The 18,222-nt window shown below is 55.4% G+C and overlaps 9 protein-coding genes across 9 annotated transcripts; 5 read left to right on the top strand and 4 right to left on the bottom strand.

The window, feature by feature from the left end:
- Positions 1-1,192: 1,192 nt before the first annotated feature.
- On the top strand, positions 1,193-2,123 carry BBK36DRAFT_1124775 (hypothetical protein; the record flags this gene model as incomplete). The annotated part of the gene is made up of 3 exons (XM_024891195.1): positions 1,193-1,434; positions 1,562-1,894; positions 1,976-2,123. The coding sequence occupies 3 exons, from the start codon at positions 1,193-1,195 to the stop codon at positions 2,121-2,123; spliced, it is 723 nt and encodes a 240-aa protein (XP_024747741.1).
- Positions 2,124-2,548: 425 nt separating this feature from the next.
- Positions 2,549-3,556, top strand: BBK36DRAFT_1161474 (terpene synthase; the record flags this gene model as incomplete). Its single annotated transcript, XM_024894375.1, has 1 exon — positions 2,549-3,556. The coding sequence occupies one exon, from the start codon at positions 2,549-2,551 to the stop codon at positions 3,554-3,556; it is 1,008 nt and encodes a 335-aa protein (XP_024747740.1).
- A 547-nt stretch (positions 3,557-4,103) lies between these two features.
- Positions 4,104-4,835, bottom strand: BBK36DRAFT_1124942 (carbohydrate esterase family 4 protein; the record flags this gene model as incomplete). The annotated part of the gene is made up of 1 exon (XM_024891213.1): positions 4,104-4,835. One exon carries the CDS (start codon positions 4,833-4,835, stop codon positions 4,104-4,106), a length of 732 nt encoding a protein of 243 aa, XP_024747739.1.
- An 896-nt stretch (positions 4,836-5,731) lies between these two features.
- Positions 5,732-7,217, bottom strand: BBK36DRAFT_1136111 (PLP-dependent transferase; the record flags this gene model as incomplete). Its single annotated transcript, XM_024892869.1, has 3 exons — positions 7,198-7,217; positions 6,961-7,146; positions 5,732-6,765 (listed from the first exon to the last, which is right to left on the bottom strand). The coding sequence occupies exons 2-3, from the start codon at positions 7,138-7,140 to the stop codon at positions 5,734-5,736; spliced, it is 1,212 nt and encodes a 403-aa protein (XP_024747738.1). The 5' UTR covers positions 7,141-7,146; positions 7,198-7,217.
- Positions 7,218-8,416: 1,199 nt separating this feature from the next.
- Positions 8,417-9,379, bottom strand: BBK36DRAFT_1170989 (hypothetical protein; the record flags this gene model as incomplete). The annotated part of the gene is made up of 4 exons (XM_024895512.1): positions 8,417-8,758; positions 8,872-9,003; positions 9,090-9,118; positions 9,193-9,379. 4 exons carry the CDS (start codon positions 9,377-9,379, stop codon positions 8,417-8,419), a joined length of 690 nt encoding a protein of 229 aa, XP_024747737.1.
- A 3,139-nt stretch (positions 9,380-12,518) lies between these two features.
- Positions 12,519-14,052, top strand: BBK36DRAFT_1136110 (hypothetical protein; the record flags this gene model as incomplete). The annotated part of the gene is made up of 3 exons (XM_024892868.1): positions 12,519-12,936; positions 13,034-13,832; positions 13,871-14,052. Coding segments are annotated over exons 1-2 (808 nt in total), but the record flags the coding sequence as incomplete, so codon positions are not given.
- A 343-nt stretch (positions 14,053-14,395) lies between these two features.
- Positions 14,396-15,413, top strand: BBK36DRAFT_1161469 (S-adenosyl-L-methionine-dependent methyltransferase; the record flags this gene model as incomplete). Its single annotated transcript, XM_024894374.1, has 3 exons — positions 14,396-14,760; positions 14,866-14,951; positions 15,025-15,413. The coding sequence occupies 3 exons, from the start codon at positions 14,396-14,398 to the stop codon at positions 15,411-15,413; spliced, it is 840 nt and encodes a 279-aa protein (XP_024747735.1).
- Positions 15,414-15,542: 129 nt separating this feature from the next.
- On the bottom strand, positions 15,543-15,978 carry BBK36DRAFT_6752 (LSM-domain-containing protein; the record flags this gene model as incomplete). Its single annotated transcript, XM_024898485.1, has 3 exons — positions 15,543-15,568; positions 15,632-15,745; positions 15,867-15,978. The coding sequence occupies 3 exons, from the start codon at positions 15,976-15,978 to the stop codon at positions 15,543-15,545; spliced, it is 252 nt and encodes an 83-aa protein (XP_024747734.1).
- Positions 15,979-16,498: 520 nt separating this feature from the next.
- Positions 16,499-18,161, top strand: BBK36DRAFT_1161467 (hypothetical protein; the record flags this gene model as incomplete). Its single annotated transcript, XM_024894373.1, has 2 exons — positions 16,499-16,899; positions 16,967-18,161. 2 exons carry the CDS (start codon positions 16,499-16,501, stop codon positions 18,159-18,161), a joined length of 1,596 nt encoding a protein of 531 aa, XP_024747733.1.
- Between the last annotated feature and the right edge of the window lie 61 nt (positions 18,162-18,222).

Raw genomic sequence — 18,222 nt, 5'->3', positions numbered from 1 at the left:
CACAAACTACTGCACATAGTATTTCTTGATGATATTTCCTTGTCATGACCTGCAATTTTCTCCTCTTTTGTCTCTAACTATGATTATCGCGATTACATGCCTTGAACCAACTCGCCTGTGTACAAAATAATGCTTGGAGCCCACCCATAGACTGGCGACGGCGGTACTCGCGCCTCACGGCTCACGGCACTTGAAGAGACAGGGGAACTAGCCAGACGGCCCGATCGCGAGTCCTTCTAAATGGAGTCAGCCATGTATGTACTAGGACGCAATGGAGAGATGCCACGAGGAAGCATGTCAGCCCGGGAAGAATCGAACGTGAATCCCTGCAAGTTGTGCTCCCCGTTTCAGAAAGCTGCGCCCCTCCCCACGGATGGTTCGGCCAATCACGCGATGGGGCTGCGGCTGATTTGTTTCAAGGCTGAAAGATTGGGAAGCCTGATGTTTGGCATGGAGTGAGATTTGGCGTGATTTTGTCCAAGGAAACTGTGCTGTTGTGTGTGTGTTACTATATGTGTACGCAGTATGTGTACTGGATAGGGGGGGATGGAGGTTTGGCAGTTGGTGATTTGGGTTGAGACTTGTGTGGGGGATTGAAAGTGCCCTCTCTGGGGAGTTTGGAATTCGATGTGATATCATCGGGTGCGAAGGAGGAGCGTAGATCGATTGGAACTGAATCGAAGCAAGCGAGATTTCATCCATCACAGTCGTGGCAATTAATACAAAGTTTGTAAGAATCGAGGAGAAATACTTTTGCGTAGAGAACTTGTATCCCCTTCCAAGCATTTGATCGATGGCTGGCGCTGCTACTCACAGCAGTCCCTGCGTATGTAATCACGTGGGGCAGGCGAACACATCCCACTTTGGGCTTTCATGATGAGCAGAGCTTGACGGGCCGGTTGATGAGAGCCGTGGCATCGTTTCTGTTTCCTGATTTGAGTGAGTCGTTGACCGTTGCTTGTGCTGTCTTTCTCATAAAGAATACACTCGTGTGATTTACTCGGTAAGACTGCCTTTCCTTGTCCGAACCCAACTGGTCTCGTGATGTGATTTGCAGGTTTCTTTTCACAGTAACACTAACACGGTGAAAGTTCAAATATTCCGATTCAAAGAAGCACTCATTGACACGGGGCACCAGGACACACCTCGCACAGCGCATACATCATCATCATCACACATACACACGCACACAATGGCCGACTCAAGCGAAATCGACCCGCCGGACTCCTTCATCAGCAAGGAGGACGGCCTCAGCTACTGGCAGGGCATCAGCGCCGACGTCGACGGCATGCTCGGCGGCATCCCCTCCATCAAGGGCTTCTCGGGCATCCTGCGGAGCGACCTCCAGGGCTCGCGGACGTTCCTCGCCAAGCTGGGCATCGGGGCGAAGCAGGGCCGGTCGAAGCTTTCCAGTGCCCTCGAGGGCGGCGCAGGGTTAGTATCTCTCACACCCCGCAAAAGCCAAGTTTCATGGGGTCTAGGATTGAGGATTGCTTGTTTGGATTTTGGGATTCTCATCGCGATACACGAAATGCTGACGCAGGGGGGGCCTATGTTTTAGGATTGGGAGAGTCACCGAAGGATTGCTTCTCCCGCTGGCGGACGAGGTCGACGTCATTGAGCCCGTGGCCAAGTTCACAAAGGAGCTGCAGGGCAAGGAGGGCGTGCGCAACGTGTACAATGTCGGCCTGCAGGACTGGCGGCCCGTGGACGGGGTCACGTACGATCTCGTTTGGACGCAGTGGTGCGTCGGGCACTTGACGGATGCGCAGCTCGTCGACTATCTCAAGAGGTGTCAGGCTGTCCTGAAGCCGGGCGGGCTGATTGTGTTGAAGGAGAATCTGAGTACGACGGGGGCTGATGTGTTTGATGAGCTTGACAGCAGTGTGACGAGGTTGGTTTCCCCTTTCTGTTCCCTATTTCTTCTGGTGTTTTCTCTCGTGGCGAATCTTTTTGAAACTTACCTTATATATAGGGAGGATACAAAGTTTAGGAAAATCTTTGAGGATGCTGGGTTGCATTTGGTTAAGACGGAGCTGCAGAGGGGGTTTCCTGAGACGGCGCAGATGAAGCTTCTCCCGGTGAGGATGTATGCTTTGAAGCCGAAAGCCGAGGGCTCATGAAATCCGAGAGCGTGTTCCAAGCCTTTTTCTGTTTCTTCCAGGGAGGGAATGTGTGTGCATGGAAGCATTGGAGATGTGAGGCTGGGGGTCTGAACTGTGAAAGATATGGGATGTGGATGAAGTGAGGACAGTTCTCACAACAGCAGAGTTATACCCACGATCAACAATGAGAAGTCATTCATACAATTTCTGTCAGTTGCTCAATGAATATAAGCCTGATTCATCAGTCCTCCTGCAGTATAATCTCAAAGCAGCTTGTTAGCCAGGCGGCAGCCAGTGGGCAGGCGCTCCGTAGGTACTTGCCTCCTAGCGTCCACTCCACCAACCTGAACCTTTGGTGGTAACGGCCTCGACTTACAATACCTCCCTCGACTTCTTCCATCCCGTCATCTTCTAATTTTCATACTTTCTCCCAAGCCTCTACAATGCCATTCATATCTTCCCAAGCCATCTTCACCGCCGCCCTTCAAGGCCAAAGCTTTCGCTTCTCCGGCATCTCAACCCTCCTACGCGCTTGGCAGCACAAAGGGTTCAACGCGTTATACGAAGACGCGGATTCACTGGCGACCAGCACCATCCTCCGGGTCGATGCGGCTGCGCCCCATATGGAGTTTGGGCGTTTCGTGGACGACCGGATCGCCGCGCTGACATGTCTTTGCTTTCCCAATGCGCCCAAGCCGCAGCTTGAAGCCCTGGTGCTGTTTGTCCTGTGGAACGCCTACTGGAGCGGCACCTACGACACAGATGAGGGCGACCTGTCGGCTGATTTTGACGCCGCCCACGAATGGCGACTCAAGACAATGAGGACAGCCACGAGAGCAATACGTGCGAACAGAGACGAACTACGGCACGAAGTGGACGCCATTAATTCGGTGTTTTTCGCCTTCGGAGACCGCTACTGTGAATTGGAGCCCCTCACATGCCGCTCGATTGTACTCCATGAGATCTACGAACGCATCCGTGCCTATGCTACGGAACAGAGAATGAAGCTTAACGAAACCCAGCCAGGCTTCGACGAATACATGGAGCTCCGAAACAGGACCATGAATGCTGGTGCGCTCTGCTTGTTGGTTCCCTTTGCCATGGCCCGAGAGGTGCCCTTTCAGATAAGCTGCTCGTGGCATGAAGTTGCTCTCCGAAAGCAGGTCAAGGTCCTGCTCTGCCTCTTGGACGACCCACTCATACTGGCAGCCCAGCTTCACTATGAGGAGTGCGTCCTCAACGCCGTATGTACGCTGCTGGGTCCGGAAACGCCGTTGGACGCGGTCATAGCGCAGATTGATCAGAAGATTCAAGACGCAATACGACTGTTTGAAGAGGCGGGCGAGAAACTCATGGATGACTTCAAAGACAATGAGGACCTTTACAGCATGGCGAGAGACCTCGTCGACGGATACAGAAACATAGTCACTGGCACAGTGGTATTCAAGTGAGTACAACCCCTCTGATATCAGTCCCTGTATAGTACCCAGTGACCAAGCTTCACGATGGTGGTCGAGAAACTGCACTGCGCGATGGTCGTTAACCGTCTGAAAACAGGCTCACATCCCCTCGTATTAGACTCGCGGACCGTATGGATCCAGATGGATCGCTGGAAGTAGTCCTCTGATATCTTTGTCTCCTTTGGATACCCTTGTCGCCTTCATTATATTATGCGAATGGCTTTCCAACGCTTCCGTGAGCGCCAACTCCAAGACTGCCCTTTCTGCCGGTGGGCTGTATAGCGATAGTCTTCTCTTTCCCAACCATTGCCTCCCGGTTTTCCCTTTATAAATGTGCTGTATGCGACCCACGCCCAATGCCACGAAAAGAACTAGAAGAAAGCAACCAACGCGTACAGGTATAAACGGAGTCTCATCACTCCAGCATTGCGCGTTTTGAACAATATGTTCCCACGGCCCAATCCCCTATTTGCTTTTGAAACCAGAAGAACCAAGCTGAACTCGCCGAAATGAAATATGTAGACCCTCGGCATCGTCATCATCTACCCCCCAGCGGCTCAGCCGACTTGACAAGGTCTGTGATGGTGACGATTCTGTATCCCTGCCGCCTCAGTTCCGGCAGCACTATCCGCAGCATCGGAGCCGTCCAGCTCCTCCGGTCGTGGCAGATGATGATGGCTCCGGGATGCGCCATGCTGAGGATATGCTTGGCGTTGACCGCCGGGCGCGGGATCTGGGGATCGTGGGGGTATATGCTGCCGAGGACGATGCGAAAGCCGCGGTTGCCCAGCAGGTCGCGCATGCGGTGGTTGAACCAGCCGGAGCCGGGCCGGAAGTAGTTGTTGGGCAGGATCTTGCCCTCGGCCTCGTAGGCGGCCACGAGCATGGCCTTGACCTCGTTGACCTGGCGCTCGAGCTCGTCGTTGCTCAGCCGGCTCGAGGGCTCGTCGCGCATGGCGTGGTTGCCGAGCTCGTGGCCCTGGGCGACGAGCTTCCGCAGCGTGTGCTCTCTACCATCCACCTGCTGCCCGATGACGAAGAAGGTGGCGCGGGCGTCGTTCTCGGCGAGGACCTGCGCGATGTCGTCGGTGTGCGCCGAGGGGGCGTCGTCGATGGACAGGGCGATGATGCGCTCGGCGACGGGCACCTCGAAGAGCACGTCGGGGAACTTGCCGCGGAGGTAGCCGATGAGGAAGCGCGGGGGCTTGTAGACGCAGTAGATGCCGTAGAGGGGCAGGACGAGGAGGAGGACGACGAGCAGGACGAGCATCTGCGTCGTGAGGCGGTTCCGGCGGACGCGTCGCCGGACGGTTGTGGGGAGGCGGAAGAGGTTGAGGCGCGGCATTGGGCAGGGATGTGTGTTTCTCTTTTTGTATGATCGATTCGTTTCTTTGTTGGTTTGGGGCCTCGTTAGGTGAAGAGGCGTGGGGAGACGGGTGTGCCGCCTGTTGCTGGCATGCTCTCTCTTTTTCGCTCTCGTTCTTGTATCTCCTTCTTTGCCCTTGATTTCCTGCTCTTCTTGTATGTCTCCCTTTTGTTGTCCTTCCGGATCTTGTCTTCGTCGGTACAACGCCAATTGGGATCCCGCAGACTCAGTCGCACTGGATTCGGATGATGAAGGAGAGAGAGAGGTCGTGATAGTATTAGTGGCGGGAGAAAAAAAGAAGGGTTCGGTTTGGGGTAATGAGGCTTTCGCGGCTTGTAGATTGGCCCTTTAGCCTTTAGCCAGGGGCTACGAGGTTTGGGTCAGGTAGTGCAAGTAAAGTTGCCCGTTATCAGATAGCGGTCCACGGGGTGCTTTCCAAGGGGGGAATGAGGGGTGTGAGGACCCTGTAGGGATTGGCAGTGTGATTTTCGATTCCGGGTTAGCACTGAGATTGAGGCATCGCGTGCATGCCATGAAAGGAGACGTGATCTTATATCTACTACTTGATTTCGGGCTTTTGATATTTATACAATTAAAGAAAGGAATCATCTGCAGACGACGGTTAAACTCATGATTGATTTCATCCATGCTACTTCTACTACGATAGGACACGTCGCCAAGACGAGCACCCAGCCAGGGGTATCTCCTCGTCAGTCCCCCCCCTTTTACCCCATACTTCTTCCCATCCGCCTCCTCCCGCAAACCACACAAAACGTACGCTCCTCCTCCTCCGCGAAACACCTCAAGCAGCGCCGGCCAACGCCTCCAGCCCCTGCTGCAGATCCGCCTGCAGGTCCTCGAGGCTCTCCACCCCGACGCTCACCCGCAGCAGGCGCTGGTCGACGGTGCTGTCCGTCATGGCGCGCCACTCGATGAGGCTCTCGACGCCGCCGAGGCTGGTGGCGTGCTGGAACAGGCCCAGCTTGCCCGGCAGCCGCTTGGCCATCTCCCTGTCCTTGAGGGTGATGGCGAAGACGGGCCCGTAGCCGTTGGGCATCTGGCGCCGCAGCCAGCTGCCCTCGCGCGCGGCCTCGGGCTGCAGGCTCGCGTGCTGGATCCTGACCACCGTCCTGCCCGCCGCCGTGGTCTCGTCTTTCGCCTGCTCCGCCAGCCAGGCCACCAGCGCCGTGGCCGTGGCGCTCTGCCGGTTGACGCGCAGCTCGAGCGTCCGCAGCGAGCGCATGCCCAGCCAGCCCTCGAGGCTGCCGATGACGGAGCCCAGCAGCAGCCGGTCGGCGAGCAGGTCGTCGGCCCAGGTCGCGTGCTTGGGGTTGACGGCCAGCACGCCGCACAGCATGTCCGAGTGGCCGCCAATGTACTTTGTGCCGCTGTGCATGACGACGTCGGCGCCCCAGGCGAAGGGGTCCAGCAGCGGCGGCGGCGCAAAGGTCGCGTCCACCGTCAGGTAGGCGCCGACGCTGTGCGCGCGGTCGGCATAGTACTGCAGGTCGCGGGCCTCGCCCGTCGGGTTGAGCGGCGTCTCGACGTGGACGACGTCGCCCGGTCCCAGCTCCGACAGGTCGCAGTCCAGCGGCAGCTTCTTGAGCCCGTTGAGCCGCTCAAAGATGCGCAGGATGCCGTGGCAGCCGTGGTAGCCGTCGCCGATGGCCACCCGCTTCGGGTTGAGGTGCGCGATCATGGCGTGGAAGGCCGCCAGCCCGGAGCCGTACGTGATGGCCCGCTGGCCGATGATGGACGTCAGGAGGGCCTCGAGGCGGGCCATGTTGGGGCTTGTGTGGCGCGAGTAGACGTGGAAGTCGAGCGGTTGGGTCATCTAATAATCCCCCACCCCCTCTTGTGTCAACAAACCGAAATGTACTCTGGGAGAGAGAGAGGGAGAGAGAGAGAGAGAGAGAGAGAGAGAGAGAGAGAGACAGAGACAGAAGCCTTGTCTGCGGGATGAGTTCTGCAGAATGAGAGTTCTTCTTTCTCTCTTTCTTTCTTCACATCACTAGCCGCCCTCACTTACATCAATCTCGGCAATGGGCTTGAGCCTCTCCGGGTCCTTGGGATACCGGAACGTGGTGCTGGTGTGCAGGCCAGGCGCAATGGCCGGATGTCCGTCGATGCGGGCGTCTGCATGCACCGCCCGGGAGGCGAGCGACAGCGCCGCAATGTCGGGCACGTATTCGTCTGAGGCGTTGCCCATTGTGATTGCACCCTTTTGTTGGTTTGTGGTCCTGAGGCTTGTGTGTTCTTGTGTTCTTGTGTCTGTGTACGGTGAGTTGAGTATTCATGTGTTGTTCTCCAAGTAACCGATGCGTGAGAAGATATCTGGTGCTACTTACAAACGGGAGTGAAAGTTGTTTTATAACAAGTCAATCACATCAAATACAAATCACATAACATCAACAACTTCAATAGCCACTCTCCTTATATCTCATGAGTTTGCAGCTTCATCACCGAAAGCAGCTCCTCCGTTCCATTTTATATCCAGCCCAAGCCCCCCCCCCCCAACTCCGCGGCCCCGCTCGTCCGCCGTTGTCGCTACATGTACCCATTCATTACTCAACCTTGGAGCACCCACTAAATTCCTCTTCTCTTGTCTGTTTTATAATCACGTCAACTCGACTAATCTATCTTATCACCTCTATCGAGCATGGGATCTCTCGAAAGACGGTCGCAGCGGCATCTTGCGGCATGTCCACATATGCCTCCGTAGGGCGTTTGTCAAATGGTCGCTTTGACACTCATACTCCACTACGGCCTTTTCGACAACGCGCCCTTTTGCTGACTTGATTGCTGCTTCTCCGAGGTCAACGCTCTCTCTACCTTAAGTAGATAATGACTCTCTGGAGATCTCAGAGAACAGACACAGCATGTACAAAACACAGGATACACAAATTAATAAACCTGTTCCCGAGAGGCCGATTGCACCATCGCTCTCTTACATCACTTTACTCTCTGTCTCACTCAATGAACCGTGATTCTAGGGCTTATTCAGAGAGGACAAACTCTATCAGATCAAAAGTAACGGGCCATTATGACGATCCACGGAAACATGGCAAACGTAATATGTCTTGTATTACCGGGCCACCCAGCATGCAATGGCCGACATCAGTAGGTGATTATCATTAAGTCGTCCTTGTCTCTCCTCTTGCATAAGTATTTCCCTCGGCGTCATGAGCCTTCAAACCAGTCCACCGGCTGTACATCGATGAGATGTATACCAGCAAGCTTCGTCAATGCGAAACGCAGACCTCCTCGTACACAGCAGCCCTTGCAAGCTGTGTGACGGCAGCGAATCCGCGCATGCCGTCTCCATCGTCCCAAACGCCGTCGTTAAAGAATAAATCATATCCGTAGTCCAGAATCGTAAAACATGGGCGCCCAACACACTTCCAAAAAAGGTATGTACGATAGATATTTCAAGTTGCTCCAAGTCGTCCTGTATCCGGTCGCTCTTTTCCCGTGGTAGTCGTCTCTCAGTCTGCCGAGGCCACCGCCGTCGGCTCAATCGTGCCCAGCTCAGACCCCTGGCCGCTTTGGGCCCTCTTTCTCCCAGGCATAAGGAACCTCGAGACTCCGGTCTGGGGCGAAGAGGCGTCCTTCTCTTGGGTCTCTGTCAGCTTGGAGAAGAAGCCCCGTTTGCGAGGCGGCTGCTTCTGGTCGTCGAGTCCGACTTCTTCAAAGTTCTCGTCGGCGGTGGGCAGCTGCTCCATGTTACGGTTGATTGCCGACCTAGGCATTCGCGCGAAACGGGCCGAGTCGAGGCTTTGGCGGGCGGGAACGTCGTACGCAGCGATGGGAGATCGAGCCGAGATGTCCTATACGTGAGGGCGCAGTCAGTCTCCGGTGCCGGCGGTGTCGCATCGCATCGGGAGGCGGGGTTATTTCATGCCGCGCCCGACAAAATGAAAGGAGAAGATTGGCAACGTACAAACGAGCGTCGGTACGAATCAAAGGATTCTCGAGAAATGGAAAACTGCTCAATCTCGCCTGAGCTGTCCGAAGACTCTCGCGACGAGAGATGGCGGCGTGGCCAATAGCCCTTTTCCTCAGACGGTGAGGGCTGCCCGCATACAAATCAAATCAGCGACCTGCACGGCAAACCGAGGGCTGCAGATGCAACTGCACGCCGGGGAAGCACAAACTTACGGGAAGATAGACGCCACTGTCATTGACGACTGGGATTGCAAGTTAGTCGGCTGGCCGGTTCGTGCGACGGCTTTGCCTCAGGGCAGGGCTTGCGGGGACATACCGCTCATCTTATATTCGCCGGTATCCTGACTTCTGGCGCTGCGGATGCTGAGGACTGACGACGCCTTGGAGCCCACGGTGTCGACTCGCTCGAAGCCGGAAACGCTGCGCTCTTGCTCGGTGATGATGCTGTCGTTGGCCGTGGCCAAAACGCCGGGGCGCCGAGCAAAGGGGTTTCGGATCGGCATGGCGAGTATCGACGAGAGTTAAGCAGTATTATAGAAGCGATATGATACGATACGATACGATACGATACGATAGCGAGTCCAGATACCAGGCCAAAGCACTCAACGCAAGGCGCCGCGGATACGGTAAGTTGTGAAGATGCAGAGCAAAGAAGAATGTATGGCGGGAAATAAATATCGGTGGTTGAGAGAAGCGGCAATTGATAAGGTACGGACAAGAGAGGAGGGGAAACCGGAGCGGCTTTCGTCTTATACGACGTTGAGAGCGGGAAGGCTTCGTTTTCGTCTAGAGCCTGCTGAGGAAGGAAAAGCAGAAGCGAATACCGCAGATTCGAATGCAGAGCAAAAACCGGGAAGGGGCACAGGGGGGGGGGGGAGCTTAAGAATGGTCAGATGTCAGATCAGCGGATATGGATAGGTATGGATATGGATATGGGGAGAATCTGCGGACGGGGCCGCTCGTGGCAGTTTTGCAGTCGGGCTGCAATTTATTCACAGTAGCGCGGCAGCGGCAGCGGCATGTTGCGAGTCTCCGATGCTGGAAGGATTCCAAGGTTCGATTTGATCTCTGGCGTCGGTATTATTTCATCGCATCGCATCGAATGACCCGTTTTGTCGATTTGGATGGCAATGGCCGTAGCAGGTACATGCGAGCGGAGGGCAGCAGGCCAGGCAGTGCAGGTACAGGTACCTGTTCAGGCTGGGGCATTGTATGTACAGCCTGCTTCCAGGGTCAGGCCAGCCAACATCAGATCCTCTCGGCGGTGCCTTGCCGGGCGCTGCCAATCATTGAATCAGCCGAGGCTTCGTCTTGGATTCTTCTTCCTTCAGGTGTCATACCCAGCCCAGGTACGAGTACATACTGTAACACACACAAGCCAGGCACAGTACCTCGTACCTTGAGTGTCCGCAGGCAGTGCCCTTGATCAGCATCTTGGCTCCTGGCTGTGCTGCTCCGCCTCTCAACCAGCCTCGGGCCTCGCTTCGCCCTCCAGGTCTGTGTCTATTGATTCTCCCAAGGCCTTTTACTCTGCTTTCTAGACTATGTCTTGGCTCTGATTCCATCCCAGTACTTGCGATACCCGTACTGTATGTACTCAACTAGCAGTATGTACTCCGTACAATGGCTCCTACTAGTGCCAGAGACGGTGTGCGGCCGGACTTTGGGGACTCGACCCGGAAACGACTCTCCCGATTGCGAATGGCGGCAGATTTTACCCGCAGCGGCCATGACGATGCACCAGAGTCATGACTCGGTACCTGTACCAACCCCAAGGCGACGGATGAGCTGAGAGCTCGCCTTGAACCCGCCCGGCTGGAGGTACCGCTACTTTAGAGGCCCTGGTGTAAGCCGCGGGATTCGGGCTATTCTGCGTCCTGACCAACACCAAGTTGGCAGGTTCTCTCTCTCCTTCTGGCGTATCATTACCTCACCATGCATTGTCTAGAGGCCAACTAAGAAAAGAGAGGGAAATTCTGCTCTTGGGCTACTGAAGTCTCAGTGTCAAAGAGATCGCCCCTCCAACGACAAAGAACCCCAAATCGGCCTTCCTTTTCCGGGGTGTAATCGAGACTTGAGAGTCTTTTACGGTACATGATGTGATGGACTCTCGACTTCCCCACCCGCTTTTGCCATGCCCGCTGCTGAAAATCCGGGGCCGAGATGGGCAAGGGTCAAGTTCTTGGGAGACCTGGCTTGACTGGGCAGGGGATCATCCTCACGGACACAAAAGGGACGAGACAGTCCTGTTCAGGAGATGCTAAACTCTCAAGGCGGGCGATGCGGATGGTGCAGCTGAACAGCGAAGCGAGCGTCGATCTCCAGTGGCAAACAGAACCTGTGCGTTCCCAAATCCACGCTTGCACCGCTCTAAATGGGCCGAAATGGAGGAGGAATGGAGCCAAAAACCCAAGACCCCTCGGAATAGACTGATCAATAGGAAGAACAGCCGCCTGGCAGTGCCGCTTTTTGTCCGCCATCATACGTTGCCTGCATGGCCCCGGCAAGTCGCCACCAGATGCCCTCGATGTGCCGGTGCCGGCGGTTGAAACAATGTTTTACTTGTCACAGTGGCACGGTTGCTACATCAAAGGGAACTTGTTCTCCAGCATCTCTTCTGGACTACGGCACAGGAACTCGTCAAACTCTCATTTTGAGGCTGAGGAACAGCTCCTGTGATGCCGCTAGAAGCCAGTTTGGCTAAGCTTGCCTGACGCCACGCAGGACAAGTCTCGCCAATAGAAACGTCTGCTTCGGACTCGTTCAAACCGCCATCTTATACCTACGTATCATCCAACGTCAAATATGTCAAAGGCCCATGCAATTCAGTGCCAAATATCTGGTTTAACCGCTGCATAAGGTGGACAACTATCTGATTCTCTGTACTGCATCTGAGAGCAGCGCAGTCGACCTACAATGCCTAATGGAGAAAGCTTGCAACAATCACCTGGAGGGCCCTGACTGTTTGTGCGATTCCCTCTGTGAGACATTTGCGTAACCTGCAAGAATTTTACTTGCAAGACATCATGGCAACGTCTCTCGTCTCAGCCTCTCTGCAAGGGATCCCAGAACCGGTGAGGTTTGTTCTAACCAACCCATGAGATGCTTGCTAATGGTCCATGTTGACTGCAGCGAGTCTCGCTCTGCATCTCAGCTCCAGTACAACCACCTGTTCTGTCCCAGCTAAACACAACCGCCTCCCTTGCATTGGTGATCCCTTCTTCAGAGCCTAATTTTCTCTTCACTTCCCCTCAAGATCGACAAACAGCCTGCCAGCGAACCGCATACGAGGTGGCAGTTGGCATCTCGTAAGCTGCAGGTTTGCGGGCCGAGTCTGCGTCCAACCACCCACTCGTCCCCGTTCCACCTCCCAAGTCGATACAAGGCCCATGCCGCCAGTCGTCCGTATGCATTCTTAACTTGTCCCGTCCGTCCGTTATTCGCTCGCCGTTCAGGTGTCACATCACACCCCGGCAACTTTGGCCCATCGCGCACATGCCCTTGCTGACCCGACTGGCCGGCTGGCTGCCGGAATGGGTGCCGGGGGCATATAATCAAGAGATGCCATCAAAGGAGGCTCTATAAATACCGGCCATTGCTTTCCGCTTCCTTATATGTTGGACGCCCGCTATTGCGCATATAAAGTCGAAATATCACTCGCTCAGCACCTTGTCAACTTTCCCGTCATTCGTTTCTCTTTCCTTCTTTTTCCCCAAGAATAGAATCGGCTGCTATGTGTGTGTCGCTCCTCCTCTAGCAGACTGTTTGTTGGTCTCACCACCGCCACGTGCATTGCTCTCGAGCCACTCCCAGATCTTTGCACTTGTCTCCTTTTCTTTTTTTACTTCGTATTCAGAGCCGTTTCTATGCATGGAGAGTCGATATTTTTGGAGGCCAGAGAATCTTTAACATCATCGAGAGCCTGCTGATTTCAGATTCTTTACTGCTTCCACATCGCCCGTTGATGCGTGCTGTTGCTGGCTGTTGAGGCACTCCAGACATCTTTGCCAATATGGCTGTCTTCTTCATTGGGTGGGAGCTGTGGGAGGAAATGACATTTGTAAGTCTTGCTGCTTCCAGAAACAAGCGCTGCGATCGTTGTCTCTGCTCCAAGTGGGTGTCTTTCTCGAAGCTTCTAACCCTTGCATACTATGTAGGTTCTTGCATGCTGCATAGTGTTAGTCTTCGTCTTTGGGCTGGTAAGACTCTGGTGGACAAATCGAAAAATTGCGAGGCTCGAATTGATAGACGAAGAGCGGCGTGTTCGACTGGCCGAGATGCGGTACTGCGGTATCAACGCACGCGGCATCACCGACATCCCCTTTGGAGTGCGCGCCATCCAGAGCGGCATCCAGGTCGAGGGCATATGGATATCAAGGCCTAACACGCCCGATGCCAGCCACGTCACCGGCTCGCCCACTCTTATAGGCGACCCGACCGATCCCAGAGCAAAGGCAATGGGGAAAGGAAAAGGGAAAGCACGCTATATTCCGGTGGAAGCTGCGGAGTCATCGTCATCACGCGGGAACACCCCTGCATCAAGCCCTTCCACGCCTCCCCAGACCATCAGGGGCGACTCAGACAATGCACGGCCGTCGAGACAGCGACAGCCGGTGGACGTGGAGACACCCAAGGGATCGATTGAAGCTCAGCGCAAAGCCATTGCTCGCAACATGGCTTCTCGTGCTTCTTCAGCAAACCGGACCAGCGTGGCTTCGTCGTCGATGGGCGAATTTGTCGTTCCCCACCCGAGGAGCTCCTACGCCAGCTCGAAGCCAATGCTTGCCGGGTCTGGCGAATACTATTCCGATATATCTCGGAGCGCGACGAACGAGGAATACTATGATGCTCTGCCGCCTCCAGCCTGGGACCACGGATATAGTAGCTCTGATGCGGACAACTCTGAAGCAGGCCGACGAGCAAAACCAGGTCCTTCGAAGTTGCAGAAAAAATCACGCTTCCATAACCAGGTGCAAACCTGATTGATGGCTTTGAAGAGGGGGAGAATATTTAGGATTCCTGGCTGGGCCATGAATTTCGATGGGCGGTTTCTAATGCTTAACGTTTCACACGCCGTTTTATGACACGACTTACGTTGAAAGGAAAAGATGCTCATGATGATTTTGCCATGCGGGCCATTTGCAAATAGATATGCTATCAGACAGAAGAACAGATAAGAAAATTTTGACAGTTTCAGTTCATTCGATCATTGATCTTCATGTGATTCCCACGCCCACATAAAGACGCAATCCTTCGCCCAAGTCTCGTCACATCAGGAGTGCGAAGATGGTCAGAACTCGGCACTTGCCTGCCCGAGCCGGCTCGCGGGCACGGGAATAAGTACGGAATTGATGTCGGACCTCCGCACTAGCGGGCTAGATAGATGAGGTTGTAAGCCTATAAGATGTCGAGATGCCCATCCATATCAAGCCGATATCTACTTGCAAAGTGCTGTAAAACAAACAACTCCTAGTCAACTTGTCTGTCTGGCTATAGTATAAGCAACTTGTCCAAGAAAAATGGCGTCTGCAGAGTATCTCCAAGCCTCATCAACCGGCTTCCAAGACGCCAAAGCCTACGACACGTACCGGCCGTCGTACCCCCCGGCGGCGGTCGAGAGCCTCCTGAGCCGCCTCGGCGTGGCGGGCAAGCCGCACGCGCGAATCGTCGACCTGGCGGCCGGCACGGGCAAGTTCACGGAGCTGCTGGCGGCGCGGCCGGAGGAGTTCGAGATCCTGGCGGTGGAGCCGACGGCGTCGATGAGGGAGACGCTGGCGGAGAAGGGGCTGAGGGGCGTGGAGGTCAAGGACGGGACGGCGGAGGGGATGGAGGGTGTTGGGGACGGGTGGGCGGATGGGGTTGTGGTTGCGCAGGCGTTTCACTGGTACGTTTTTCTTTCATGTTTGCGAGGCAAAGGAATGGAAAAGGGACTATATGGGTAGTGGAGAGTGTGAGCTGATGAGTTTTGTTGGGATTGATGATTCAAAAGGTTTGCAAACGAGACTGCGCTGGCAGAGATCCATCGCGTTCTGAAGCCGGGAGGCACTCTGGCCATGATCTGGAACATCGAAGACTGTAAGGAGCCATTGCTTCACGCTGGATTACTTCCTCGTTGTAGCTGACCACATGATAAACACCACTCGCGCAGATAACAAGCCCACGTCGTGGCCGGCAGCCAGCAAGTGGGAGCAAGCCCTCAACGAACGCATCTTTACGCTCCCGCACTTTGGCCCCCCTCGGTTCCGCCACTACGAGTGGCCGCAGGTGTTTGACCGCCAGGCCGCGTCCGCGAAGCCCCTCTTCTCGACGCCCATCGGGCAGGAGAAGTTCCCGTGGACGGTCTGGCTGGAGAAGGAGGCGTTGTGGAAGCGGGTGAACACGCTGAGCCACGTGTTTGCCTTGGAGGGCGAGGAGGCCAAGGCTGAGTTTAGGCGGGCGTTTGACGAGGACGTGGTGGAGGGCAATGGCGAGTTCAATGAGAAGGGCGAGGTGGGCGTGCATGGGGTGACGCTGTTGGCGTGGAGCAGGAAGCTGTGAGCTGGACAATGTTTGATGCTTTTCTTTGGTAGAAACATTGTCATAGATCATCACATAGCGATGGAGTGAGAAGGGGGGTGAGCGTAAGTATGAGCAGTTGTGAATTCGCTAAACAGTTGCCTCTATGGATCATGAGTCCGCCGAAATGTACATAACTGTGTCCAGATTTAGCCAAAGACTTCCACACGGCCATGAGCAAAGTTGCGATCAGAACTCACCATTGTTGCCTCGCACAAAGGTATCGCCATACTCCCTCCGCTTGACGCCGTTGACGTACTCGGCCGTCTTTTCCAGCGCAATGTTCATGTATCCGTCCACAGACTGCAGTTCTCCTGTATGCCGCAATTCGCGCAAAGACAAAAGTCAGACCAAGATCACAGCTTCCGAGTCGGGTCCTCCCGTCTCTCTTTGGAGGGGCTTCCTCCCTCTCTCTCTCTCGCTTGAAAAACGTACCCTTGTAGACGACGCCAGAGTTGAGCTTCACGACGACCGAGTTGCCGATGATGTCGCTGAGGAAACTGGAAGGGTCCTTGCCCTCGGCTTGTGAGATGCCGCCGTTCTCCATGGTTCTGATGCGGGTTGATGATGTTGAACAAAGTTGCTTTTGTCGAGGGGAAGTTTCAAGGCTACGGGGAGCTTGACTTCACTCAAATGCTCGATAAGATACGGGCGGCTGCCGACATCGTGGCTGAATTGCACCCAGTTGTGGCACGGCTCGCACTGTGGGAGAAGTACCTCCCCGCAGGCGCATTAGCAGCTCTCGATGCGCTATACAAGTACGGCGGCGGGCGGATTAGCGGTGCACGCGCCTGTGACTGCGCCTAACAGGACCCCGTAATTGTCAGTTGGGCGCTGTAAACAACTGAGATTCGCTCGCGCGCGCATCACAGCTGCCGCCCGGCAACCTCGAAGCTATTGTTTTCTTGGGCCGAATGCAGGCCTCGTCAAAGAGCTGCAGCTGACATTGAGCACTCCAAACGCCTCTCCTCGGATACAAAATCCTTTTCTTTCAACTTTTTCTTTCTTTCTGCACTCTTTCATCCTCCTTTCATCCCAAACTTTAGCCCACCCAGCAGCTCCTCGCCATGAGTGATGAAGTCGCCGCCGCCCCGGTCCGGAAGAAGCTTCCTTTCAAACCAACAGCTTTGCGCAAAGTAGTGCCAGCTCCGAAACCTGCCTCCTCTGCAGAGGACAGCAAGAAAGGCGAAGGCGACGACGATGATGATGGCTTGGATCTGTTCCGCCAGTCGAGGGAGATGGAGCGCATCGTGGCCGCCGAGCGAGAGAGGAGACTGAACAAGCAGAAGCAGAAGCGGGCGGAGGAAGAGCGGCGCTTGTCGGATATGGCGGAACAGCAGCTCTTGGAGTCGGACGAGAACCATGAAGCAGATGCTGCGGCCATTCCTGCAAAGAGCTCGAGTGGCCTGGAAGAAGCGCAGGCGACGCCTGTGGACAACTCTTCGACGTTGGATGGAGATGGCTTCAGGTAGGCCTTCATTGGTGTCGGAAGTCAAGATCATATACCCGCGGCCTGCTAACCTTGGAAACAGCAGAGAGCTTGTTACTCCCCCTCCGTCGAAGCGCTCGAGACCTGCCTCGGATCAAGGCTCGAGGTCATCCAAGCGACGCCGATCAACCGCAGAGCCCTTGGCAGACGATCCCTTCCACGACTCTCCAGCGCAGCGGTCCACGCGGTCAAATTCCAAGCTTTATACTCCCAGCAAGCGTCCTCAGAAGGCCTCCGTCACGCCGAGTGGCGCACCGCTTATCGATCTTGAGTCCGGCTCTGAGTACAAGTCTGAGTCTGAGTCCGACTCCGATGATGGCCTCGACATCGAAGAGAAAAATGCCAGCGCCGCTGCACCCCCCTCCGCACAACAACGAGAAGGTAGTGTCGAATTCGTTGGCTCGGGGACTGTCAGCGGAGACTTTCTCAGTCCTACCCCTAGACCTCAAGACCCGGCGGAGGAGGAGGAGGAGGAGGAGGAGGAGGAGGAGGAAGACGACGACGAATTCGACGAATATGTTCGCAAGGCCGAGGCCCAGCGCGCTCGTGATAAGGACATGATGCAGCTGGACTCCGAAAGAGCCGTGCAAAAGGACGCGGCGACCGACATCATGGTCCAGTCCAACATTCCCGGCACCAAGACCGCCTGTATCAGGTATCAGTTTAACAGACCCCTGCGCTTGATACGAGACAGCTGGATCGCGCTCCAGAAGAGGAAAGGGGTGCAGCTGCCCATCGCTTCGGACAACGACATCGTCTTGACCTGGCAGCAGAAGAGGGTGTACACGTACTCCACCCTGCTCTCGCTGGGCATCCGGCCGCAGGGCGATGGCAAAATCATTGCCGATGAGTACAGCAAGGGGGGCCTGCTGGACGGGCGCACAAAGGTCGCTCTGGAAGCCTGGACCGAAGAGGGCTTCCGTCAGTGGGAGGCTGAGGAGGAGATGCGTCTGAGGAGGGAAGCCGGCGAGCTGCCGGAGGAAGAACCGGCACGGGAACCAGAGGAGAAGCGGGCGAAGCTCCGTGTCAAGCTCGTGGCCAGGGACATGGAGGTGGTCAAGCTGAGCGTGCTGCCCGAGACGACCGTCGAGACGCTCATTATTGGATTCCGAACGCAGAGAAACATTGCTTCGGACAAGGATGTCAGCATCCGATTTGACGGCGAGAGACTGGAGGAGCACCAGACCATGGAGGACGCCGGTATTGACGAAATGGACACGTTGGAGGTGCATATCAAATAGCTGGCAGTGGCAAGCATCATGGACAAAAGGCGACGAGAATTTGGCTTTGAAAAGCGTGGTT

The sequence above is a fragment of the Trichoderma citrinoviride genome (genome assembly GCF_003025115.1).
Source record: "Trichoderma citrinoviride strain TUCIM 6016 unplaced genomic scaffold BBK36scaffold_11, whole genome shotgun sequence".
Lineage (NCBI taxonomy): Eukaryota > Fungi > Ascomycota > Sordariomycetes > Hypocreales > Hypocreaceae > Trichoderma > Trichoderma citrinoviride.
The sequence above is the reverse complement of the archived record's forward strand: the minus strand, read 5'-3'. Positions and strand labels throughout refer to the sequence as shown.